The 27,421-nt window shown below is 37.5% G+C and overlaps 1 protein-coding gene across 1 annotated transcript; it reads right to left on the minus strand.

Moving 5' to 3' along the window:
* Positions 1-382: 382 nt before the first annotated feature.
* Positions 383-22,351, minus strand: LOC114493364 (uncharacterized protein FAM241A-like). The gene is made up of 2 exons (XM_028508178.2): positions 22,060-22,351; positions 383-3,072 (listed from the first exon to the last, which is right to left on the minus strand). The coding sequence occupies exons 1-2, from the start codon at positions 22,237-22,239 to the stop codon at positions 2,818-2,820; spliced, it is 435 nt and encodes a 144-aa protein (XP_028363979.1). The 5' UTR covers positions 22,240-22,351; the 3' UTR covers positions 383-2,817.
* Positions 22,352-27,421: the final 5,070 nt, after the last annotated feature.

Consider the following 27,421-nt stretch of genomic DNA (forward strand, 5'->3'; position numbering starts at 1 on the left):
TTTGTAGTGTAAACACCATCTCCACCACTGATGGTTGCAAGCTATCAACTCGATGTCACTGAAGACGGAGCAGAGAAAAAAGTACAGTTGGCTTCTGCAAGCCAGTGCAAGCTGGCCCAGCACACTGCTGGGTCAAGAATGACCTGATCTGCCTGGTGGCCAGAAATGGGAAATTACCTTTTATGTGACAGTTTAAGGTATGAGAAGAATAAATTCTATAAATACTAAGCTTTTTCTTTAATGAAAATTGACTTATTCACCTATATAAATTTTATTTGTAGATGTTAAACTTTGCCTTTAAACTGAAGGCTGGTGGTATGAGTAATGTATCATTGATCTAATAACTTAGCATTTGTTAAATTACCTATCTTTTTTGGTAAAAGGTAAGTTTCTAAAACTGGTTTGTATCTAAAATCGAAATGATTGAGAATCATTTTAAGGCTAATTCCTTATACCATGAACCACTCCCCCCCGAAAAAAGAGACCAGTTTCTTTTCATTTTGGGATATCAGTATACTTTGCATTCTACTATATTCTTTTTTTAAAAGATTTCGATTTATTTATTTTTAGACAGAGGAGAAGGGATGGAGAAATAGAGGGAGAGAAATAACAGTGTGTGGTTGCCTCTTGAGTGCCCCCTACTGGGGACCTGGCCTACAACCCAAGCATGTGCCTTGACTGGTAATTGAACCAGCAACCCCTTGGTTTGTAGGCAGGTGCTCAGTCCACTGAGCCACACCAGCCAGGGCCTAATATATTCTATAAAAGAAAATATTTTATATTCATTAAATAAACACAGTTTGTTTTTTCCCTATCAAACAATTTGATGGTATACTGCTCTAACCAATAATATATGCAGAAAGAATAGCAACAAAATATCTCATTTCTTTATATAATTTAATATATACACTATTAATATAATATGCAGATACACAGTATTGTTAGTACTAAATAATTACTATTAAAACATCAGGCATGGGTAGAACCAGAGTTGCTTTTATGCATACTACATCTTTTTCACATTCCAAAGGGAAATTAAAATTCCTGATAGCATAGAAATGAATGCACTTTTTAATATTTAATGCAGATATAAATATCTCATGGCTTCTATTAAAAACTTCAAAATTCTACTGTGCGCAAGTGAGGACATTATTTTCAAATAACTTCCACATATGCTGAGTTTGTAAAAGTGACCGTAAAAACACTGCAAGCTCACTGAGAACACAATGACAAAGTACAAAATCCTTTCTTGAAAGTCAGACTTTAAAAGGTCTGTATTTATACAAATGCACAATGCATTTTAGTGCCCTATGACTGGTATTTTTGATCAGGATTATCTAATTTTAGAAATCTAGCTTGAACATTTTCCATTAATTTTCTGCTTCAGAATGGAAGACATTGAGAACTTGAAGAATAAATGTTTAAAACAGGATTGGGTAAAAACTTCACAAAGTGGAATAGTAAACATTTTACATACTTTAGTTATTGCCCTGCCAAAGATAAAAATGCCCCAAATGTCCCATTTTTGTCTTATTTAACATAAATTTTTAGATAATTATCTTAACTACTACCTCTCCTTTGCATATATAGAAACTCTTTGAGACAAAGTGTAAAAATTTTAGGTTCTCTAACAAAATCTAAAGTATCACTAAGCCATTTTCCATTTTCAAAGTGTATTTAAAGAAATGCTTATTTCAATATAAACCCCCAAAGCACCAAATTAAAACACATTAATAACTTCATTTTGGCCTCAGAAAAATATTATTACAGTTGGCTAATTCCAAATTCAAGCATTTGGTTTTTATTCTGTAATACTTTAATTTCTAATACAGACATCAAAGAAAATGAGCTGATGTTTTTCCCTCAAAAGAATAGTTAAGTGTTTCAGCCATAATACAAATCGATTTTCTGGGGAAAAAAGATAAATCCATTCCAAGATAAATCAACTTTTAAAGTCTTAAAATAACTGCTATAAAAGAACTATAAAATATAAATTTTTGAAAAAAATACATGGAAAATGTCTCTCTAGGAAAAAAATATGCAACTTGTTAGATACAAGAAAATACAGCATTATCCTGGGGTACAAACAACTATGAATCTGGCTTATGAGACTTTAAAAATTCACAAAAAGTAATTAGCACCAAAATTATATAAAACTTCAAATGATATACTGAAGTGATTCCAGGCCCAAGTGTTTCATTATAAAAAGAGTTATATTTAACTTGGGAAGTTTCCGAAGCAATAATAAATGTATTTTCAATATTCAGAAGATGTGTTAGTTTTACTGATTATCATCAAAATATAAGGTAGTGTATAATAATTATCATTTACATTGGTTTGGGCTGAGCAGGGACAAAGAAATCCAAATCTTTTCCCAAATAATATGGGATTATTTGGTGGTGGTGGGTGGGGAGAAATTCCCCAAGCAAAACATTTTTAGCTCATTGGTTCATCGTTTTTCTTTTAAAATATCTTACTCTATAAGACCGATCTTGCTCAGTTTGAACACCATATCCTGTTACTGTCCCTGCTCACTTGGTGGTGTTATTTAAGATTTGGCATTGGAATAGTGTTATTTAAAAGTGGGCACAGATTATATTAAAACGAGTTTTAAATAAGCTACAAGATGGATATTGAACCCTGTTATAATCAAGAGTTGAATTTTATTTTAAACAACATCCACTTATAATTATATTACAAAACAGCACACTATTTGAAACAAGGCAAACTTTTTGGCTTTCATGTAGTAAAATATATAACTTTACTAATTATGTGTATGGCTACCAAATGTTGACCAACAGCTCCCTCAGCCATATTTTAATGTTGTACATAAATAATGACAAGGCAAAGAACAGCAACTAGTCCAAGGGCTTGCAGGCCAAGGAACCACAGCATAATCCAAAAGAAGACGACCACCACTGGTTCCACAATTCGCTCTCCAAAATACATCCTAGTAAAGCCCATGTTGATGAGGCTTTTGTTCAGTTCACCAAAAAGTGTTCCCATCTTTTTGTAGTCGTCTCCAACGGGATCGCCAGCGTGGTTCTGTGATTCTTCTGATTCTTCGCAATCCTTTAAAGACAGACAAAACAAAACATAAACATAAACATAAAATGAGAAATAGGTGAAGGTCGTTAAGAATAAAGAGTATCTCATAACTCTTCTTTATCTTCCAAAGTACTGGACATACTTCTCATAATCATTCAATAAATACTTGGGAATGTTCCTTTTGACTGACATAGAACAACTATCTGTGCATACCTTTTAAGAATATGGAAAGCACCGATATCTTTTCTGTGGAAATCAACATTGACTGGACCCTCAACTGCCAGAATACTGATTTACAAGATGAAGGAAGGAGCTGATTCAATTCCATTCACTCTCTAGTTTCCTGGAATTGCACAAAGACAGCTTAGCTGCTTACATGAAGAATTGAGTTTATGAATATTACTCTTATCAGTGGCCATGATTTCAATAACATTTCCCCACCAATTTCCTGTTTTGAGGCATGACCCTGAATTTGTAAGTAAACTTTTTAGGGCATTTCTTTGATCCCAAGACTTTAAGGAATCAACTGACTGGAGCACGTCTTGCTGATACTATTGGGTGATTGAGCAATCCTTGGTCATTACTGCTATCTCAGCCTTAGCCCCAGATAGAGAGATGTCAGTGTAGGCCCTCGGAAAGTTTCCTGTCTAAATTTTACAAATGTCTTAAAATGCCTCTTATTAATCTCATCAGGGGATATAGTTTACAAATAGAAATAATTTTGTACAATAAGCCAAACAGTCCACCTAGATGTCAGTTCTCCAGAAAATGTCCATGTGTATCCAATTATACATGACAAGAGAAAAATTCTGAGATGCTCCCCAATTATCCAGCTGCTCATGTCAGTACTTGCAGACTTAGGACTCACTTTCACATTATGTAATGAATAATGATTCTTCAATTGTTTAAATCACCCAGAGCTAGCAGTAAATTCAACAGTGTAATAGGGTCCAGCCTTTTCTGTCAACATCACAAACTTTTTGCTTTGGCTGTCATTGTCATGGTACTTGAGAGGGACACCTGTGTCTGCTTTCACTCCATGTCACTACAAGTTTCTCTCTGTCTGACATAGGCTCTCCTTGACTTTTTGTTAGTCTCCTTATCTTCAGTGAAGCAGATACTTTAATAGCTTACACCCCTTTGTTTTTGTTAAGATCGCAGCTATGGTGACATGAGACATGCCTGACTGACAGTAACCATCATTGATTTTCCACCCTCATAGTCCTTAATCACTTTTTATTTCATTTTCAGGTCAATCACTGGACACGAACTCTTACTGGCAACATCAGCAAGTAGATATTGCATGCTTAGGAACAAAACAACATGGGATTATATCAAGCACAAGAGAAAATGATGCAAGCAAGAGATACAGTAAACATAAGATGTATGAGTTGCTGCTGGTATAACATGGCACACTATTTTTTATAAGTATAAAGAATACACTCTAAATGATAAAAAGTACAGTGTAGTAAATACATAAACCAGTAATATAATCTTTTATCATTATCAAGTGTTATATATTGTACGTAATAGTAAATGCTATACTTTTTATACAACTGACAACGAAGTGTGTTTACACTGACATCACCACAAACATGTGAGTAATGTATTACACTACATTATGGTAGTGATGACAAGTTAGGCACTAGGAATTTTTTGGTTCCATTATAATCTTATGATACCACTGCGTGTATGTGGTCCATCACTGACTGAGATGTTGATATTCAATGCATGATTGTAGAATGTGGTCCAATGATCATACACAGGTAGCCTTTATAAATATAAATTTTTGACTGAATTATGGAGAGACAAACATTTGGAGGAAGAACAATGATAGAAACACATTTCAGTCAGTTTCAGAGAGCTTTTAGACAGAATAGTCTTTCTCCCCCAAAATACTAGAACTCAATCCACTCTACTATCTCACTCAACCTCTCAAAAGACAGACATTTCTTAAAAAAGATCTTATTACCTTCTTTAAAAAGACATTTTGTTTATTTTTACAGAGAGGGGAATGGATGGATAAAGACAGGGAGAGAAACACTGATCAGCTGTCTCTTGCATGTCCCCAACCAGGGACCTGTTCTACAACCCAGGCACATCCTCTGCCTGGGAATTGAACTGGTGACTTTTCAGTTTGCAGGATGACAACCAACCCACTGGGCCACACCAGTCAAGACCTTTTACTTTCACTTAAAAGGGCAGGAGTCTCACATCTGCAAAACACCTACAATGATATTTATCACATCATTCTTTGATAAACAAACACATGAAAGTAGGTATTAAAAAGCAGTAGTTATACATTTTAAAAACCTCTGGCTAGTTATATATTTAGCCCTCTAGGCCTTTATTTTCTCTTTGCCATGTAGAACCAACAATCTACCATTTCAACTATGAATTCATAGCCACATTCTTCTCTACTCCCTGATTTTTGCTGGACTGATTTCCCTGTCTCTCCTCCTAGACCAAGAATTGTGTTCAGATCTGTTACCTTGGTGTTCTTGGTACTCCTTCCATATTCTGAAATCTTTTCAGTCACCTCTTGATAACTGTCCATCCAATTCCTCATATTTATTGTTCCAAATCTTTCCCACTGTTCTATCTTCTCCCTCTTACAGGTACTGCCATTTTCTTTTAAGGGTAACCAATTTCATAATCCCAAATGATCCCATCCATACACCTAAGTATGAAAATGGATTTTATACTGTAATACACCTTTTTATTCCTAAAACAAAAGAAACAAAATAGAAATCCTGATTAGAACTGGAACACTTGTCTGTTAGGCCAGTCACATTTCCTCTTAAGACAAAGCAGCAAAGTTATTACAAAAATCAGAGGCATTAGTCAGAATCTGAAGCACTAACTAGATGAGGACTGATTCCTAAAAGCACTGGATCTATCACTGATGCTGCTGTTATGGCTGTTTGACCATACAAAATCTATTGAAAGAATCACCAAGATATATGACTTTGTAAATGCCTTTCAAGTCTAATTTTAGAACAGGAGTTTTAACATCTAGGCCAGTGATTTTTCAACCGATGTGCTGCAAGATTTTTTAAAACATGCAACACCACACTAGTTGAAAATCTCTACTCTAGGCCAAGGAGTATTTGTACAGCTTTATGACAGTCTGAAAATTCTACTTGCTTATTCTATTATATATCTTTTCCACATTACATTTGAAGACTTAAAGATTAACATGACTTGTATGTTTAATAGAACTCTGCAAATATATGAGCCATCCTTGTTAGAGTTATACTGTCTTTAAAATTAATTTTTGTCATTAATTTCTCACTCAGATCTATAATGGGATTTTGCCTCAGAGCAAAGTTAACAGTACTTAGGAATCTGACAATTTTTCGTTATACAAAGGCCACTCATATAACAATGTTTGGGAGTTGTTTATTTGTTCTATACAATAACACCTTCTTATTTTACACACTGAAGTTTTTGTCAAATCCAGTGATTGGATGATTTTCTTTCTTTGCAGTTATGAAATAACCATTGTGGTGCAATTCTCATTAAATAAAATGCCTATTAAATTATCAATCAACCATTTGTACAAAGTAAGAAAAATGTTTAATTGGTTTTTATAAAATTATTTTATTGTTGTTCAAGTACAGTTGTCTACATTTCCACCCCCCTCCCCCGACCCCAGCCATCCCCACCTCCCTCCCGATTCCATCCTTCTTTGGTTTTGTCCATGTGTCCTTTATAATTGTTCCTGAAAACCTTTCCCCCCTTCCCCCCATCATGCCCTCCCATCTCCGCTCTGGTTACTTTCAGTTTGTTCCTAATTTCCATGTCTCTGGTTCTATTTTGCTTGCTTGTGTGTTTTGTTGATTAGGTTCCACTAATAGATGAGATCATATGGTATTGGTCTTTCACTGCCTAGTTTATTTCACTTAGCATAATGGTCTCCAGTGCCATCCATGCTGTCACGAAAGGTAGGAGCTCCTTCTTTCTTTCTGCTGCATAGAATTCCATTGTGTAAATGCACCCTAGTTTTTTGATCTATTCATTTACTGATGGGCACTTAGGTTGGTGTTTCAGGGTTCTTAGGGTTTAATCCCAGCAGTGGAATTGCCAGGTCAAAAGGCAGTTCCATTTTTAGTTTTTTGAGGAAATTCCATACTGTTTTGCACAGTGGCTGCACCAGTCTGCATTCCCACCAACAATTCACTAGGGTTCCCCTTTCTCCACATCCTCTCCAACTCTTGTTATTTGTTGCTTTGTTTATGATGACCATTCTAACCAGTGTGAAGTGATATCTCATTGTGATTTTAATTTGCATCTCTCTGATGGCTAGTCATGCCGAGCATCTTTTCATATGTCTCTGGGCCCTCTGTATGTCCTCCTTGGAGAAGTGTCTGTTCAAGTCTTTTGCCCATTTTTTAATTGGGTTTTTTGTCTTCCTGGAGTGGAGTCGTGTGAGTTCTTTGTATATTTTGGAGATCAAACCCTTGTCTGAGGTATCATTGGCAAATATGTTTTCCCACATAGTTGGTTCCTTTTTCCTAAAGAAAATGCTGTTTTTTTTAGCCATGCAGAAACTTTTTAATTTGATGAGGTCTCATCTGTTTATTCTTTCCTTTATGTCCCTTTCTCTAGGGGATATATTTTTGAAAATATTGTGCGTGGAATGTCTGAGATTTTCCTGCCTATGTTTTCCTCTAGGATTTTTATGGTATCACGACTTATTTTTAAGTCTTTTATCCACCTTGAATTTATTTTTGTATATGGTGTGTTTAATTGGTTTTCATTATTTATGGCACTTAAGAATCTATAGGAATTTGCTCTTGTAGATAAAAAGAGTATGTGGCTTTATTTTTTATGGAAAAATTCTTTTGAAAAACAAGTATATCTACACAGAGCCACCTTACTTTATAATAAAAATATATTAGTTGTTTTAATTTTAGGTGAGTGGTGATAAAGTGAAAAAATGACAAGTTTTCTGCTTATTTTAATAGTCTGTAATTACATTCTAAAGTTCTGATTCTTGCCCTGGCTGGTGTGGCTCAGTGCATTGAGTGCTGGGCCTGTGAACCAAAGGGTTGTCGGTTTGATTCCCAGTCAGGGAACATGCCTGGGTTATGGGCCAGGTCTCTAGTAGGGCCGTGTGAGAGGCAACCACACATTGATGCTTCTCTCCCTATCCCTCCCGCTTCCTGTCGCTACAAATAAACAAATAAAAAAAGTAAAGGTTTGATTCTCTCCCCTTAGCATGTTTCACACCTGCATTTTATCCAAAAACACCACTTGTAGCAAGCATGCACAGTCCTGACTGATTTGCCAGACTACTTACAGCTACTTACTTCCAGGAAACCACACTTTTGTTCTTAGTGTGCATCATGTCCTCACAGAGTACCTCTAATCTTTGATTACTGAAAACTCCAAAATTCATAGTTCTTGACTCACAGAACAGTCTGGCTTGCAAAAGAAACCATTTAGCTAATTAAGTTCAATTCAATAAATACTATTTGAATGCCTACCATGAGCAAGGTAAGTGCTCTGGAGTACACAAAATAAATAATCCATATTCTCTGACATTAAGCTGCTTAATATATATGAAAAGATATGTACTCAAATCACTATATTAAAATATTGCTGCACCCTCTCTTAGTAGTTAAAATGATGTATAGTTTTATAAAAGATTCATAGTTTTACTTTCTTTTTTAAAAATATTTTTTATTTTAATTGTTGCAGTACAATTTTCTATCTTTTACTCCCATCCCAGCCCACCCACCCAGCCCTCCCCTCCTCATAGTTTTACTTTCTGAGCATTACTTTTCAGCTTGGGGAACTGTCAGATCTCTAGACTTGTATGCTCAACTATCTATCCAGCATTTCCACAGCGAAGTGTTACAGGAAACTCAAACTCAACATGTCCTGTACCTAACTCGTAATTACCTGCCTTAAATTTGGTCTTCCTTCAGGATCCCCTACCTCAGTGAACAGCATAATGCAGAAGTGCAAGCAAGAAGCCTGCTGGTCACTCTAGATGTCTCCACTTCCTTTGTCCTTTTGGTCAACTCTTTAAATCCTCACCAGGGGACATGCTTATTGATTTTAGAGAGAGGGGAAGGGTGGGAGAGAGCGAGAGAGGAGAGAAACAAAATGTGAGAGAGAAACACTGATGGTTGCCTCTTGCACACACCTGGACTGGGGACTGAGTGGGATGAACCTGCAACCTAGGCATGTGCCCTGATCAGAACCCACGACATTTTGGTTTAAGGGACAAACTCCAACCAACTGAGCCACATCGGCCAGGGCCCTTTTGGGTCAACTTTTGTTAGTTCATTTCCCTCAGAGACTTATCTGTAGATCACCCTCTCTTCTGACTGTATAGTCTCTCCTGATGGAGATTTTATTAATGTTTCTATAATTTATATGTTGAAGATTTTCATGTTTTTAAATTACACTCTGGGCAAGAAAAAAATTAGTGAAATATTTTTAATCTCTTCAGGAAAACATACCTATAGTTTTAATTTCATTTTCCCCCATTTTAAAATGGAATGTCCCTGAATTTTTAAAAAAGATTTTATTTATTTTTAGAGTGGGGAAGGGAGGGGAAAGAGAGAGAGAGGGAGAGGGAGAGGGAGAGAGAGGGAGGGAGAGAGGGGGAGAGAGGGGGAGAGAGAGAGAGAGAGAGAGAGAGAGAGACATACATGCAAGAGAGGAACATCGATTTTTTGACTCTCCTATATGCCTTATCCAGGGCCGAACCTGCGACCTAGGCAAGTGCCCTGAGTGGGAACAGAACTGGTGACCCTTCACTTTGTGGGATGACGCCCAACCAACTGAGCCACTGTGGTCAGGGCCTCCCTGAATTTTTATTTGCTTATTCCATTTATTCAATTAACTTATTAAAACACACATATTCCAAGCATTTGCTTCTCACAAAAACACTACATGGCAGATGTTATTAAACTCCAGAGGTCAAGTGACTGCCTCAGATCAGGCAGGCATGCAGCCAGGATTCAAACTCAGGAGTCTTATGATGATAAATTCTGAGCTCTTTCCAATAAACTGCTCTTCAAACCTCTAAACTCCTTAGTGCAAAGGAACTCAACCAGGTATTAAAAAGAAAGCAGTTTATTTATCTTTTTAAAGAATTCATTTATTTATTTTTAGAGTGAGGGGAGGAAGAAAGAAGGAGAGAAACATCAATGTGTGGTTGCCTCTTATGTGTCCCCTACTGGGTACCTGGCTTGCAACCCAGGCATGTGCCCTGACTGGGAATTGAACCTGCAACCCTTTAGTCTGCAGGCTGGCACTCAGTCCACTGAGCCACAGCAGGCAGGGCAGAAAGCAGTATGCTTAAACAAATTTCTTATGTGTGATTACATGATACTCCTTAAGAAATGTAAAAGATGAAATTTGCCAACTCAAGTAAGTCCACAATTAATTTACTCTTCCCTCTTATCTTTCCACAAAGGATTTGAATTGCCTTATAGAACAAAAAAAATTAAATAAAACAGTAATAAAAAACGGCAAATTGAAAGAGGGAATGGGTGAGAAAGAATTGAGAATCTAGTTTGGGGAAAGATATTTTACCTCAATTACTAAGACTTGGCCTCAAATTTTGCTCTCCCTTCCTAGGGATCCAAAGTAAAAGGAGGGGCAAAGGCAGATAAGTACTTTTCACTTCTTTCAGGTCCGTGCTCAAATATCACCCCAGTAAGCCTTCCATGGCTGCCTTATTTAAAATAGCAACCCTACCCTATACCCATGTCCCCTATCCGCCTTCCCTGCTTTAATTTTGTTTTCCAAAGCACTGATAACCCACTGATGTGTTGCTCATTTGGCCACTGTTTCTGTCTCCCTACTACAATGCAGGATCAATGAGGAAGAGAATTGAGCCTGCTTGTTTGCTTTTATGTATCATGAGTGCTACAGCAGTGCCTGGTAAACAGCAGGAGCTCAATAGATTATTTTTTTCAAATTAAATTTATTGGGGTGACATTGGTTAACAACATTATATAAGTTTCAAGCATACAATTCTATAATACATAATCTGTATATTGCATTCTGTGCTTGCCACCCGAGGTCTAGTCTCTCTCCAGCACCAATCTATTTGACCCCCTTTACCTTCCTCCTCTCCTGACCCCTCAGTAAAATTTTTGAGTCCATGAATGAGAAGTATGTTAGCCAGCACAATAAGGACCAAATAAATACAGAAAACATCTATAATACAATGACTATAATTAGTTGTTAAGGCAATTGATATCCAATACAAGTGGAGAAAGAATTTTCAGTATATGGCAAAGTGGTTAGCACAACTGAATTCTAAAATTAGTGGCCAAGAATAGAGTGCTCAGAGACTGATTTCAAATTATCATTTAAACTCCAAAGGAAAAAGTATTGTCATCACAAAATAGCAGAATCATTATAGCCTTTTGATTATACTACTGTTAAATAAAGTATGTATGCATTCATACTCAATAATGAAGCAATACATTTGGTATTTTCTTTAAATTTTTCTTCATATATTTATCAAGTTTTTTATACCATGTACCTTTTGATACCAAGGATGATTATGCTGTTTAATTCTCTATGAAGAAATCATTTCATTTTTGCCCTTCTTTAAATTTAAGAGCTTAAACTACATGCTTCTACACTCCTGTGAAACTTCAGTAGACAAAGTTGCCTCTGAAACCAATAACCATTCAACATATACAGTATGCTAGATGATATGAACAACAAATTGGGATTTGTAAGCTATAAAAAGTAGTCATAGCTATAGAATCCTTGAAGCAGCAATGTTGTTCTCATTAAAACTTGTTTTTTTAGTAGTTATCCTGGTATCAGGCTAATTTTAGTTATATAACTCATCAGAAAGAATTGCAAATATAAATTGATTATACACCTGTTTTCACATGTGTATAAATCATGCATTTTCACCTGCACATTGAATGTATGTATACAATATTACCATGAAAGATCAGAATTTTTTCTAGAAGCATGAAATATTACAAGTATAAAGAGAGAAATCAAGTACACTAATAATATATTCTATGTAGCAATTTTTAGAAATTATTTTATTATTGTAAGAAAATAAAGAATAAGCAAAAAAGGGATGTCTCCATGAAAAACTATACATTGTTTATAATATTCTACAGTCTTCATGGCTTTTGAGCTATTCTGCAGGTTTGTAGATAACTGATAGCAATGCAAAATAATTCTTATCTATATAAATGCAAACAAATTCTGTTGCAGTGAAGACTCAAAAGTCTTTCCTCCCTCCACCTACGGAATGAGCCAGTAAATTTCATGTCCATGTGTAAGTTCAACATATCTTTTTCCATATACATTTTTATTTTTGTTTTTTATAAGATTTTTATTTAATGCAAGACATTATTCAATGCCTTACACTTAGCTAGTTCCTGTTGTACTTCCTGCCTGTCCCCTCAAAGGCTTTTGTAGATGAGTTTTTAAAAAGACTTTATTTATTTATTTTTAGAGAGAAGGGAAGGGAAGTTGAAAGAGGGAGAGAAACATCAATGTGTAGTTGCCTCTTGCGCACCCCCTACTGGGGACCTGGCCTGCAATCCAGGCATTTGCCCTGACTGGGAATCAAAACCAACAACCCTTTGATTCACAGGCTGGTGCTCAATCCCCTGAGCCACACCAGCCAGGGCCATTTTTGTTTCTTTGGCTTTTTGTTTGAATCAGTTGTAACATTTATCTGATTTTCTCATTAATGATGAGGTAAATAAAATCCTTAACATGTGTTCATTTTACATGTAACAAAAGCTATAACTCTGCCTCTTTTTGAAAAACTATCCTTTATAATTACATTACAATGGCTAATCAGAATTTTAACTGTGTTTTTTCCTTTTTATTGAATTTATTGGGGTGATACTGGTTAAAAAATTACACAGGTTTCAGGTGCAGGGTTCTGTAACACATCATCCGTATATTATATTGTGTGTTCACCACCCCAAGTCAAGTCTCCTTCCATCACCATTTATTCCCTTTACCCTCCTCCACTTCCCTCTCCCTTGCTATCACCACATTGTTGTCCCTGCCCATGAGTTTTTTCTCAATCCCTCCACACCTCCCAAACCAGCCCCGACCCCAACAACTGGCACCTGCTCTCTATGAGTCTGTCACCATTTTGCTTGTTAGTTCCTTTTGTTCATTAGATTCCACATGAGTGAAATCATCTGGTACTTGTTTTTCTCTGATTGGCTTATTTCACTTAGCATAATAATCTCCAGGTCCAAGCATGCTGTCACAAAGGGTACAATTTCTTTCTTTTAATGAGTAGTATTCCATTGTGTAAATGTACCACAGATTTTTTTATTCACTCATCTACTGATGGACACTTGGGCTGCTTCCAAATCTTGGCTATTGTAAATAACACTGCAATGTAACAGGGGTGCATGAAGGGAACCACCCAAAACTAAAATTACCTTCTGGAGGGCAAGCCCCTTGTAGTACAAGCTTCCCCCCCTTGGTGAGTGTTCTAGGAACCCAACTATATCAGTGTACCAGTTGGTGTTGTTGTGAAAGACTATGGTCAACTTCAGAATATTTTTTTGAGACTCTCTGAACAAGTTTGCTTATTTTATGATGGATGATTTATAAGCATACCTGCCCACACCACACTGCGTATTCAGCAGTTTTTTACCATAAACAGCATGACCTTTAGGGTGCCCCACCCTCCTCATTCACCTGATGTCTCACCCCTGAGTAGTTTTTTTTGTTTTCCTGGATGAAAGAAGTCCTCAATGGGAAACATTTTGCTGACGTGAAAGAGGTGAAACAAAAAAATGACAGAAGCACTGAAAGGCATTGAAATTGATGCATTAAAAACTATTTTGAGCAGTGGAAAAAAGTTTCAATTAGGTATACTGCATGAAATGGAGAGTACTTTGAAGGTGACTAAAGTTTAAACATGTAAGAGTTAAGTACACAATTTTTAATAAATTTTGAATATAGTATTTCAGATTTCTTTGGATATATTCCCAGAAGTGGAATTGCTGGGTCATAAGGCAATTCAATTTTTAATTTTTTGAGGTAACTCCATACTACTTTCCACTGTGGCTGCACCAATCTGCATTCCCACCAACAGTGCACTAGAGTTCCCTTTTTTCTACATCCTCACCAACACTTGTTTGTTGATGTATTGATGATAGCCATTCTAACAGGTGTGAGGTGATATCTCATTGTGGTATGCCATGAAGTGAAGAATGTGATTAATTCAAGCTGTAAGTTAAACATTTCTACATTTTGTTCTATTCCTAAAATCTATTTAAAAAAATTTATTTAAAAAAATTACTTATATTTAGGGACAGAGAAAGGAGGTAGAAAGGGAGGGAGAGAAGCATCAATGTGTGGTTGCCTCTCACACAACCCCCCACCAGGGACCTGGCCCACAACCTAGACCTGTGACCCTTTGGTTCTCAGGCTGGCACTCAGTCCACTGAGCCACACCAGCCCAGGCATTTTTTTAAAGAGATGAAGCCTGCAGTGACATTATTGAGTACCTTGTATATGCAGGCCAGTACAGCAGTCCTACCTTATCTGAAGGGAATTATGTCCCATGATCCCCAGTAAATACCTGAAACCAGAACACTAAACACTATGTACACTATGTTTTTTCCTATACATACTTGTGAGGCACAATAAGAGATTAACAACAGTAACTAATAATGAAATAGAACAATAACAACATGGTACAATAAAAGTTATGTGAAAAATGGTCTGTCTCTCAAAGTATGTGTATTACTGTATGCTCTTTTTCTGGCGATGGAGATGATACAATGCTGATGTGATGAGTTGAATTGAGGTGACTGATGTAGGCACTGTGACAAAGTGTTAGGCTACGATATAAGGGAAACTTGAACACAAACACAGCAATACCTTGACAGTTGATCTGACATCTCAGAAAGCTACTGTGTGACTGATGGGTGGGAGTATGTACTGTGTGGGGACGCTGGACAAAGGGGTAACTCATGTTCTGGGTGGGAAGAAGGGGGTACTTCTGGGGATTTCATCATACTACTCACAGCAGTGTGCAATTTAAAATTTATGAGTTGTTTATTTCTGGAATTTTTGTTTAATATTTTTGGACTCCCATTGACCAAAGATAACTGAAGCCATGGATAAGGGGGAACTACTGTATGTTACCACAGGATGGAATAACTTATCTAATGAAAGTAGCCAAAATCAAACATCTTTCCTGAAAAACGTTCCTTCTCAATTCTCAACTTCCAGTAATGACAATAGTTCCTTTTAGGTGTAATTACCTCTGAAAATCATGGAATAAGGAACTCTGATTACAATCAGCCTAAGGAAATTTGCCAGTCACAAAAAAAACAATCTTAAATTCCCTGCCTCTGTAGATGACATGCATATAGCTAAGTAAAGTTTTCATCAAAAGGATAAAAAGCAAAAATCAATTTTTTCATGTTAATTGGAAGAGGGGAAAAATCTAAAACACAGATGTTAGAAAAAAATTATATCAAAGGTAGTATAGTGAAAAATAATTTAATTTTCTTAACAGTGTTTACATATTAAGTATTAATAACTTTATCTTTTATTTTCTGAAAGTTCCAAAACATTTTCACCTTGATTTCTCTTTGCTCAGAATTCTGAAAAGCTATCGTTGTTGCCGCAAGAAAACAGCAGCAACAAATAAAGTGAATCACTTCCTCCTCCTCTGCCAGGATAAGGCATAGTTGCCAGTGGGGTTAAATGGAAAAAACACTAGATATGGAAAAAGAATTAGATCAGAGGATAGAAAGTACATTTTGTATCAAGTTAATTAGAAATTCAGTTTCTCTGCTCAAAATAAAACTCCTCTTTGATTGTCTTATCAATTCCCTTAAATACACACATACATACCTGCTAAGCACCACCCTTAATCAACCACAACATGAGCATTTGGGACTGTTAAGGTTTTTGAAGCTATGTGGCTGCTAATTGCAACATAACTACAGAAAAGACAGAAACTGAAGATTGTGTGGCAAAGACTTAAGAAGACATAGATCAAGATACAGAGTTTCTACTTAGGTATCTTAGGGCAAAAGCCAAAGCTAGTATCATGGTATGTTTTGTTTTCCCACTTCTCTGGAGTAAGTCATGGAGACTTGTACAGAGGATGAACATTCTTTTTCTTAGCAAGAATAAGTAATCTATAACAGAAAAAAGAATCAAGTGTAAATCTACACAAAATGCAATGTAATGTAGGTTGGCAGGTTAATTTATTTATTTTTAGATAAATATGAAATACCTTATTTGATTTTTAGATTAAGAAATCTTAATATTTTATTCAGTAAATAAATACTCATGAAATCTGAAAATTACATATATTAAAATTGTGGACAAAAAAGGTTTTATGGAAAGCAACCTCACAGGGAGATCTGATCATAAATTCTTTTTTTTTTAAAGGCTATATGACTGAATTGAGCTTTTTTTTTTTTAAGATTTTATTTGTTTATTTTTAGAGGGGAAGGGAGGGAGATAGAGAGAGAGAAACATCAATGTGTGGTTACTGGGGGTTATGGCCTGCAACCCAGGCATGTACCCTGGCTGGGAATCGAACCTGGGACACTTTGGTTCCCAGTCCACACTCAATCCACTGAGCTATGCCAGCCAGGGCTTGATCATAAATTCTTAACTGGGAAGGTCATTGTGGGTAGTCACACCACAGACATATAATTTCTTTACTGAGAGGCTTATTTTTGCCAAAGGTTTACATACCTTTGGAATGCCCACTTTCAGACTTCTCCTTATGATACCCTGTTTACCCATCATATAGTGCTCTCTGTATATGTGAATCGACACTGGCTTTGGAGTTTGGAGACCTGCATTTTGGTCTCCTCTAGTACTATTTAGCTGTAGGAACTAGAACAGACCACTTGGCTTGGGGAAAAACTGTTGGCTAAGTTACCTCCATACACATATATTACAGATAGTATGATGAACACTGTGGATTGTCTTGCTTATTATCCTCTAGTCTCTCATCACTCAATGTGGTCCATGGGCAGAGACAGCAATAGCATCACGAAGGAGCTTGTTAGAGATGCAAAATGTCAGGTCTCACCCTAGACCAATGAAATTACAATCTGCACTTAACAAGAGCTTTGTATACAGATTAAATCTGAGGATAACTCTTCTATTCCCTCTTCCTCCTAAGGTGACCTAACTGCATAGTCCGCAAAACCTAATAATGGCATTTTTTAGGTTTCTTTCAGTCAGTGTTCTGGTTGAAAATTAGGTCCAAAAACTAATTTGCACGCTAATTATGTGCGAGGGCTGCTGTACGTACTTTACATATACTATTAATTTGTAATTCTCCCAAAAACCCTGAGGTTCACACAACTATGATTGCCTTTATATAGATGAAGAAACTGAAGACCAGGAGGTTAATGAACTTGCTTAAAACATTGAGAAAACATTGATCTGAAAGTTCCAGGCATTGCAAAAAGCAGAATGATGCATTACTACGGGAAAGGAAGCAAAATCAACCTTGTCTATAGACTGGATGATTATATACCTGGAAGATACAAAAAGTCAAGTCTAAGAAACACTACTATTTATCAGTATTAAAACTAATAAAAGAATTCAGAAAGGTAGCTAGTTAAAAACTCTATAAGGACCAATAGCTAGAAACCAGTAGCAAAAATATAATGTGGAAAAAATCCCTTTCATAATACCAACAAAGATATAAAAGTTTAATACAGACTTTAGTATTTATAACTATTATAAAGATTGTAAAGCCAGAAACAGAGTGGATTTTCAATGATTATAAAACCATAAAAGATTAGCTCAATACTTCACATTACACATAAAGTGATTCTAAAGTGATTAAATACATAGGATAAAAAAACCCATAAACATACATATAGAAGACAGATAATATTGATGGATATTTAATTAACTTTAGAATGAAAAAGAATACTCTAAACATATATACAGATATTTGTATATATATGGGGAGTGTATGTGAGTATGTGTAATGTCTATGAAATAAAAAATGCCTTTTGCTAATAAAAATTTAAAGGATTTCTAAATCAAAACAGCATAAAGTTATAAAGTAAACAGCAAACAGGGAAAATATTTTAAATCAATGTGAAATAAGTAATAAATATAATAATGCCAAAAGAAAATATGGTCAAAGAATATTATTACAAAGAAATACAAATGTTTATATATATGAAATACAAATATATGTGCACATACATACATACAACAGTGGGAAAATACAGGCTTACAGCAGTGAGTTGTATTACTATTAATTATTGTATTATTTATTTGTATTACTTGTCTTTTTCCATATGAATACCTGTAAACCTACTTGTGCCTACTCCTGTATATGGTTTAAAAAAACCTTTGCACCCATGTCTTACAACATTGATAATTTTTGCCTATTAAATTGGCAAAGATTAATTTATAAATTACTGTTCTTTGCTGGCATGGATGGTTTCCAATCACCACACTAACATACAAATGCTGGAAGCGAACACTGGGACACCCTTTCTTGAATGTAATTCTTAAGGATATTTCAAGAGGCTTTAAACAGTTTGACTCACTGACCTAGTTCTTCTACTTCTAGGAGTCTATTTCAAGGTGGAACTGTGAGTATTTACAAGGTTTTTATCATAGCATTGTTTTTAAAGAAAAACTGAAGCAACATAAATGTGCAGTACTGGAGGCATGGACTATTAGGCAGCCCTAAAAATTTTTCAAAAGAACTTTGGATAACATGGGAAATTGACAAAACATGAAGAGCAGATAAAACAAGATATAAAATTTGAATACTACATTAAATTATGTTAAAATATCTCTGTGTATATACATATATGCACATATATAAATATATTAATGTAGTAATACCAAATTTCTGAAATTTTGTAACAAAATATTCCTCAGTGTGGGATTTGAAATGCTTTTGTTTTCTTCTTTAGGTCTTTCTATATTTCTACATTTTCTGAAGTACACATTACTTTTATAATTATAAAGAAAGACCTTAAAGCTAAAAATAATGATTTCAAAGTCAATCTAAGGACAACGGGATCTCTGTATGCTCCATGTAAGCAAGACTGTCTTAGGTTATACAGATGGTGAAGTGGATGCCACTCACAGTACAGACATATAATAAACGGACTCGAGATGTTTAATCTTGCAGCATGCAGCAGGGCAGACTCTCATACATAAAGTTATATGGCCTGCACAGTCATAAACACACTTGGATAATCTCTCATGCACACAATTACAAAGAGGCTTTACCTCTTTGTAAACACACATGTAAGATAACTGTGCCCTATCCATTCAGTTCCTTGGGCATTTTGCCTCTTTTCCTTGCTTATCTCTCTGAGAGGACTGACTGGTACTTCAAACTTGACACAATTCCTTCATCTTGAGGACTTGGTCCATTCTTTAAAGTCTTCCTTTCCTAGGATACTTGATTTTAACCAGTCCTCCTTTGTCAATCATTTTACCTGGAAACACTCAGGCCAAAAGGACAGAGGAACCTTAGTTTTCTCTCAGATGGAGTGGCATCTAAAGACAAATTGTAAAAAGTGGGGCTGCAAATATCTCAGTTATTAAAACACCCATATTAATACCAGTATTTCAGTATTTCATAAAGTAAACACCAAAATACAGATACATTTTGATCTAGTATCATAATGACAATGAGCCAAAGACATACTTTGTAATAGCCAGATCTGATGCAAGAGCATTCCAGTTTGAGGGAAGGGTGTGTGCTTTTCAGACAGAAGAGGAAAGAAAAATTGGCAAAGGAAAAGATGTACGTAGGGGACCATTCAGCCTGGGGAAGAAACCTACTTCGTCAAATTATCAGGTAAGAGAAAACTCTGTGAAGGAAATAGTCATAGGAAGGGATTTAATACAGAAAATTAGGGGTTGACAAAAACCATTTGAAAGAGCTGGAGGAAAAGTCAGGTGCCTTCTGGAGCTATTGTGGTAAAGAGAACACCACCCTAGCCTGATCCGGATATAAAGGAGCTGCCACTGCGCTGCTCCAGCTGCCACCGCCATCCCTGCAGCCAAGTCTCTCCCAGTGTGAGCACGGCTACAGAGCTCTGGCACAAAGTGATCCTGCTAAGCAGAAAGGACAGCAGGAAAACTGTCTCTGCCTCATTTCCAGCCAATTAGTTGTGGTCTGCTTCAGTTTATATCATTGTTTCCATGGAAAAGTTCATTTTAAGTTTTAAATAATGAGTTTACAACCAAGTTTTCAAAAATACTGTAATTTTGAGTCCACCTGCCCTTAAAATAAAAAACACACACTGATTTCCTAAAGAAAAACTAAATGCAATTCCCTAGGATATGCTTTATAGCTGTTAATTCCATTTTTCTCTCCCTCAGATATCTTTGTATCTGTTGTTACCTCTACCATCAATACAAGGCAGTGCATACAAAATTTTAAATTTCACTTGCAGGAGTTTAAAGCTGGAAAACAAGCCTTTATAATAATATTACCAAGATTTATCACAGAAGCTTGCTTCTTACACCAATGGATTGGGTTGTACCAATATTTTATTTTTAGTTTCTTGATAAATTCTTTTTTGGTACTGATGTAGTAGGAAATGTGTATCTCGGGTGTTATTTTAAATTATTGTGTATATAGACTTAGAGTACATAAATAAATCCTGTGATAAAAATAAAATAATAACATTTGCAAAGGAGTACAAGAAAATGAATTTCCATGATATGCAGTGAAAGAAGCAGGATGCAAAGTGATACATGTTTTCTAGAATATATTGTTTCAATCTTTTTTGTTTGTTTCAGCCTTTTTCTTTGTACCATAAACAGTTTTGGTAAGACCACAGCAATTGATGCCGTGAAAGCCACAAAAGCATTTTACATGCTCCCTTAAGCTCTTTCAAAATTTACTCTGGGAATCTTAGCTCAAATGCACCATGCATCCTTGCCTCGCCCACCCCTCAACTCTTGCCTTCACCAAGTGGGTTCCCATTGCCGCCTTCTTCACCTTTCCAGTTAACAACTACAGTAAGAGGAAACTAAGACCATTAGTTACTGAGTCAAGGTACGATTAAAGAAGAAAATCACCATGAAGAGAATCAGGTAAATTTCCTAGTTACTAATCATTTGCTTCAGTCACCAGGTCTTATATTGTCATAAAGATGAAAAATTACACTTCCACATGATGAGCAAACCTAATGCTAAGGCATATTTTGTATGTGCTACACACTTATTTCTGTTTCCTAAATGAAATAATACTAGAAGTTGTACTTAATCTCTTAGTACATTTAGTGCTGACACTGGAGTTTGTAAAATGTAACAAAAAAGACATTGAGAAGAGTAATGACAGGAGACAGGTGTCAATTGTTTGTCCCAACAGTATAGGCTGTAGTAAGGGCAAATAATCATGTGAATTCCGGCTCCTTAATGTGATTCTGACAGTTGGCTTATTTCGGGTATTTTTGAATGTCTAATTATATTTTCTGGTGAAAGTTCATTCCACATATAATTCAACTTCTTTTATTAAATTTCTTGCCTAATTTTGAACATACCTGATGTGTTAGAATGCCTTTGGTACAGACTGAAAGCTACTTTGATTTTTTTTACTTTTAAAATGGAGTTTAGCTGTATGGTTCATGTAAAGAACTTGCTTCGGGAGAGGACCTGCCAAGACGATCATTGCAATGCTGGTTCCTACTCGCGCCTGAGGCCACGGCCAAACCACACTGGAGAAATCCACCCACACCTTACAGCGACATCAGGGGCGCGTTCAGAAATGCCTGGATGGAGGGCAGGAGGCGGGCGGCTGTGCCCTAAAACGCAGCACCCGGGGACAGAGTTAAGTTGAAAAAGAAGTGTTTACGTGGGAGGCTTCGAGGCAAGTGGCCACCGACCAGGGACCCTGCCAGGCTCGAGGCCCTGCGGCAGGCCAGAGCGCGGCCGTTTAACCGCTCTTCCGGGCAGACGCCCTCACGCGGGCCGCCGGGCCACGCCCTCCACCTCCCGCAGCGCTCCGACACTCGCCGCGCCGCGCTGCCCGACTCTCACCTGCTCTAGCTTCTCTGGTGCCCGCTGTCCGCACTGCCAATGGTTCGCCCCGGGCTCCCACTCAGTCCCCGCCGCCGCCTGCTCCGCCAGCGTGTCCCCGTCCTCGTTGCGTGCCCCAACGTCGCCGCTGCTGCCGTCGCTACCGCCCCCGCCTTCAAGGAGCCCCCGGGCCGAGCACATCCCAGCACTGGCGACCCGTCCGGGATCAGCCGCGCTGGCTCCTCACCGAAGTCTCCCCCAAGAGGCCACCGAACCGGCAGCGGTGAGTACCGGCTCCGCCTCAACCCCCGGTCGCCTGGGCGGAGCCCACGGGGGAGGGGCCACGGCGGGGGCGGGGCCGACGGGGCGTCTGCGAGACCGGCGAGCGAGGATAGGTGTGTTTTCGCGCGTTTGTCAGATCAGCTGTGTACCTAGCAGACTGCGTTTGTGAGAGAGTGTGTATGAGAGTGCATAACTTGCATAACTTTTATTAAATTTCTTGCCTAATTTCGAACATACCTGATGTGTTAGAATGCCTTTGGTACAGACTGAAAGCTGCTTTGATTTTTTTACTTTTAAAATGAAGTTTAGCTGTCTCGTTCATGTAAAGAACTTGCTTCGGGAGAGCCCCTGCCAAGACGATTATTGCAATACTGAGAGCGCATAACTATGCACACTTGCAAGTGCATAAACAAGTGTGAGAGATTGTGTATACGAGATTGTACGTGTAAGAGACTGCGATATCACGAGTGTATGAGTGTGTTTGTGAGAGACAAACACACGCACTTACTCTCCAGTGGGGTCCCCTGGTCTTGCCTGACACCTGTACGTGGGGATGTGCTACTGGCTGCCAGTCCTGAGTAGCTGTCCATCCTTTCCAAGTAATACACGTTCTTCTTTATTGTTCTTTTTGTCTCTTCTTTAGTATCTCTCTGAAGGTCTGTGTCTGTCATTTCAGTGCTTCCCTAGTGTGTGTTGGTTGTTGGAGGCTTGGGAGCATGTGGTGGTGTAGTTGTCTGCCTTCAAAACGTCAGAGTTTGGAGTAAGGAAAAGGTTGTTGATCAAGAAGATGGGGGACCTTAGTAGTTCCCTTGTGTGTATTTTTATAAATGGGTACGAATATGTCTCTCTCAGTGGCTGGTAATGGGGACACAACTAATTTAAAATTCTTTTTCTTATTACCTATGATATTGTGATTTATAATAAATACATATATATTTGGTCTTGGTCCCCATTTGTGGCACAGAGCTCCTGAAACCTTGGAATTTCCTAAGTAAGGAGAGTGATAAAGGTGCGTTTTTTTCCATTAATAAGGTTACTTTTGAAAAGCTCTAGTAGCTTAAGGATGGGAGAACCAGCCACGTGATTAGAGGGCTGGAACTTTCAATCCCACCCTCTGACTTCTGGGGAGCAGGAGAGAGGGGCTGGGGTTGAGTCAATCATGGGATAGGCAAAGATTCAATCATTCATGCCTGTGTAATGAAGCCTCCGCAGACAGCCCAAAGGACTGGAGTTTGGAGAACTCATGGGTTGATGAACGCACTGAGATGTCAGGAGAGTGGCACTCCCCCAGAGACCCAGGAAGCTCTGTGTCCCTTCCTACACACCTCACCTCTGTATCTCTTCATCTGGCTGTTTATCTGTATTGTTTATCTTAGCCTTTATAGTAAACTGGTAAAGATAAGTACGTAAATGTTTCTCTGAGTTTGTTACTGGCCCCAAGTTCACTGTTCCTGATGCTTCAAACACCCAAAATTCAAAACGTCAGAGTTTGGAGTAAGGAAAAGGTTGTTGATCAAGAAGATGGGGGACCTTAGTAGTTCCTCAAATCCATCTGAAGAAAATACCGAGTTCAGGCTTTTTTTTTTTATATCAAAGGGAAGAAAAACGGGAGGGGCAATAGGTGATTGATGACTGAAGACATCTGGGCACCAACAGGGTTTCCAGGGAGACTGAGAAATCTCTAAATCTCTTTGTCCCTAGTCTGAGGATATATTTTTATTGATTTTAGAGAGAGAGGAAGCGAGAGGGAATGGGAGAGAAAGAGAGAGAAAGAATTGGTATCAAAGAAAAACATCAATTGGTTGCATCCTGAATGCACCACATCTGGGGATTAAACCCATAACCTAGGTATGTGCCCTGACTGGAAATAGAAACCACAGACTTTTGGTGTACAGGATGATGCTACAACCGAGTCACCCAGCCAGTACCTTTTAAAACTCAACCAGAATTCCTCTAATAATTAGCATGTCTATGGCAGGAACTATTGGCCTGAAGGCCATGGAACAATGCAGGCTGGAATAATATGGAGTCTGAGAGACCTCATATTTAACTCTGTTACAAGTTCTGTGAGCTACTATAATGTCACCAGCATACGTTTGTGACATAGCCTTTCCTATAAGTCAGCCTTTGGTCCCAACTCAGATCCTCTGATTTGGGCCTTAAGAACCAAAAGTGCTGAGCCCCTTGTATGACCACTAGTCCTACAGGTGATGCCACCACCAAAAAACAACAAGGAGCCAACAAAGGTGACTACTATTCATTCAGACTCTATTAATGCAGGTTCGCTCCGCTTTAATTAATGCAGATTTAATCCAAATCTATACTAACCTAATAACAATACCAATCACTCAGAAACAATCAGTAATAACATCACATGAGAGAATTGGGGAATAATGAATTCAACCCCCAGAGTCTCAGTCTGTGGGTCTGAGGGACAGCATGGTGGTGTGCAAGGTAGCCATCATTGTCTTGCAAGGAAGGATCTCTAGAGCCTGGTGGGCAGCAGGGCAGATGAAGTCCTCAGGCCAGCAGGGCAGGGCAGAGCTTCTGGTGGCCTGTGCCATGGCATGGAGCAGCACTCTGGTGTGTGGAGCTTGCTGTCTCAGCCGGGGTCTGGAGCCTGCCTCAATTATACCTTGAGGGTGGTAGACTCCATTCCTCTGGGCTTCTTGATGAGTGTCTTGGCACCCCTGATGTCAAGTGGGGAATTTCTTCAGGAACCTATCTATGGGTGATCCCGCTCTGCAGACAAGGCTGTTCTGATCATGTGTGCAGATATCTTAGGTGTGTCTCCCTGCCAATTGTGTCTAGCATGACTTAGGTACCGTATTTTGCTCTATATGATGCACTTTTTTGTTCAAATTTTTGAGGGAAAAATAAGGATGTGCATTATACATAGTAATACTAATTCCTTATCTATATAAATACTTTAAATTCTTTTATTTATGCTTAGGCATTAAAAATATAATTCCTGAAAGCAATAATGATATCCATATGCAAAATAATATCCTGGATTATGATAATTGGTTTTGTTTTATAAATATAAATAAATAAATAATTGAATTAAAAATTAAAATGAAATATTTTTTCCTGAAAGTTTGGGCCAAAAACATGGGTGCACATTATACATGGGAATGCATTATACACAGCAAATACAGCGGTTTCCCTCTTGAACAAAGTGTCATGGCTGACTGGCAGCCATCTGTGTTGACATGGGTGACTCCATTTTGTTTTATATACTTGATTGGTCTTGTTTTTCACATCTTCCAAATTAATTGATCTTGAGGAGCATGTGTGGAAACCTTTAGTTTATAGCCAGCTTGGTCAGAAGCACAGGTAACAGTCTGGACTTGTAATTGGCATCTAAAGTTGGGTGTATAGGGAGAGTCTTGTAGGACTGAACCTTTAATGTGTGACATCTGTGATTTATCTTCAGGTAGATAGATAATTTAATTGCTTGGTGGTGTTGGAATTCGTGTATCAAACTGTAATACACATTTTGTTAAAGGGAAGTTGGGCATTTAAACAAAATATCAAAGTTTGTATATTTCTTATTTGTACTTTGTGAAAATGATAGACTATTGTATAGCTAAATCAGGCTACTGACAATGGAAAGTAACTATGCCTAGGTATGAAGAAGAATAAGAACTTCTTGGGATCTCCTGTTAAAATGTGTTGAGGCACAGAGAGGGATTTTTTTTCTTTTTTTAAAGATGATGAGGTTTTTTTCCAGAGAGAAAGGGAGAGAGTGTGGTGGTGGTGGGGAGAGATTGGTTGCCTCCCTTGCACGCTGCGGACTGAATCCACAACCTAGGCACGTGCCCTGACCAGGAATTAAACCCAGGACCTTTCAGTTTACAGGATGACACTCCAAACAACTGGGCACACTAACTGGGGCCAGAGAGGGAATTAAAATAGGCAGGAACTTAAAGGTTTATTTTAAAGACCTGTTTCTTATTTCTGGTAATCAAGACTGTAAAAACTAGAAAATATGCCTTTGGATATCAAATTAGAGATAAAGTGATCTGGTTTATGTCCTTTCTTAAAAGCCTTTAAAAATGGAGACAAAAGTATTTAATTTTGTAGTCAACCCTTGAACAGCATGGGTGTGAACTGCGTGGGTCCACTTGTATGCAGATTTTTTTCAATAAATGATATGGTTGGCCCTCCATATATTCAGGTTTTGTACCCAGGATTCAGCTAACTTTGGACTTTTGATCCACAGTTGGGAATCTGCATATGCAGAAGGTTGACTCAAATTATAAATGGACTTTCAACTTTGCAGGTGGCTGGCACCCGTAAATCCCCCATGTTGTTCAAGGGTCAGTTGCACATGTATGATCAGAAACAAGTGTCACCATGGGAACCGCAGAACTACCTGCCAGGCCTCATTGCTTTCCTCTAATATTGGCATTTTTATTCTTGAAATTTTGCTTTGGCTCTTACTATTTTTTCCTATAAGGCCATTTAAGCTGGCCTTATATAATTTTTAAAATAAAACTTTAAGATTCTACATAGTGCACAGAGAACATCAGCCTTTTACCACAAGTTCTAGAGCTTAAGGCCCATTAAATTTTTAATTTTCAATTATTGTTTACTATCAATATTATTTTGTATTGGTTTCACATATACAGTATAGTGGTTAGACAATTACATATTTCACAGAGTATTCTTGAAATTTCTAGTACCCATCTGGCACCATATATAGTTATTACAATATTATTAACTATATTCCCTATGCTGTACTTTATTTACGTCCCCATGACTATTTTGTAACTACCAACTTGTACTTCTTAATCTCTTCTCGTCTTTCATCCAGTACCCTAACCTCTTACCTTCTGGCCACCACCAGTCTGCTGTCTGTGTCTGTGAGTCCATTTTGCTTGTTTATTTTGTTCTTTAGATTCCACATATAAGTGAAGTCATATGGTATTTGTCTTTCTCTGACTGACTTATTTCACTGAGCATAATACTTTGTAAGTCTATCCATGTTGTTGCAAATGGTAACATTTTCTTATTTTTATGATAGTAATATTCTATTGTAAATGTACCATCTTTTTTTATCCTCTTGTCTATGGATGGGTACTTGGGTTGCTTCCAT

The sequence above is a fragment of the Phyllostomus discolor genome, chromosome 1 (genome assembly GCF_004126475.2).
Source record: "Phyllostomus discolor isolate MPI-MPIP mPhyDis1 chromosome 1, mPhyDis1.pri.v3, whole genome shotgun sequence".
Classification (NCBI taxonomy): Eukaryota; Metazoa; Chordata; class Mammalia; order Chiroptera; family Phyllostomidae; genus Phyllostomus; species Phyllostomus discolor.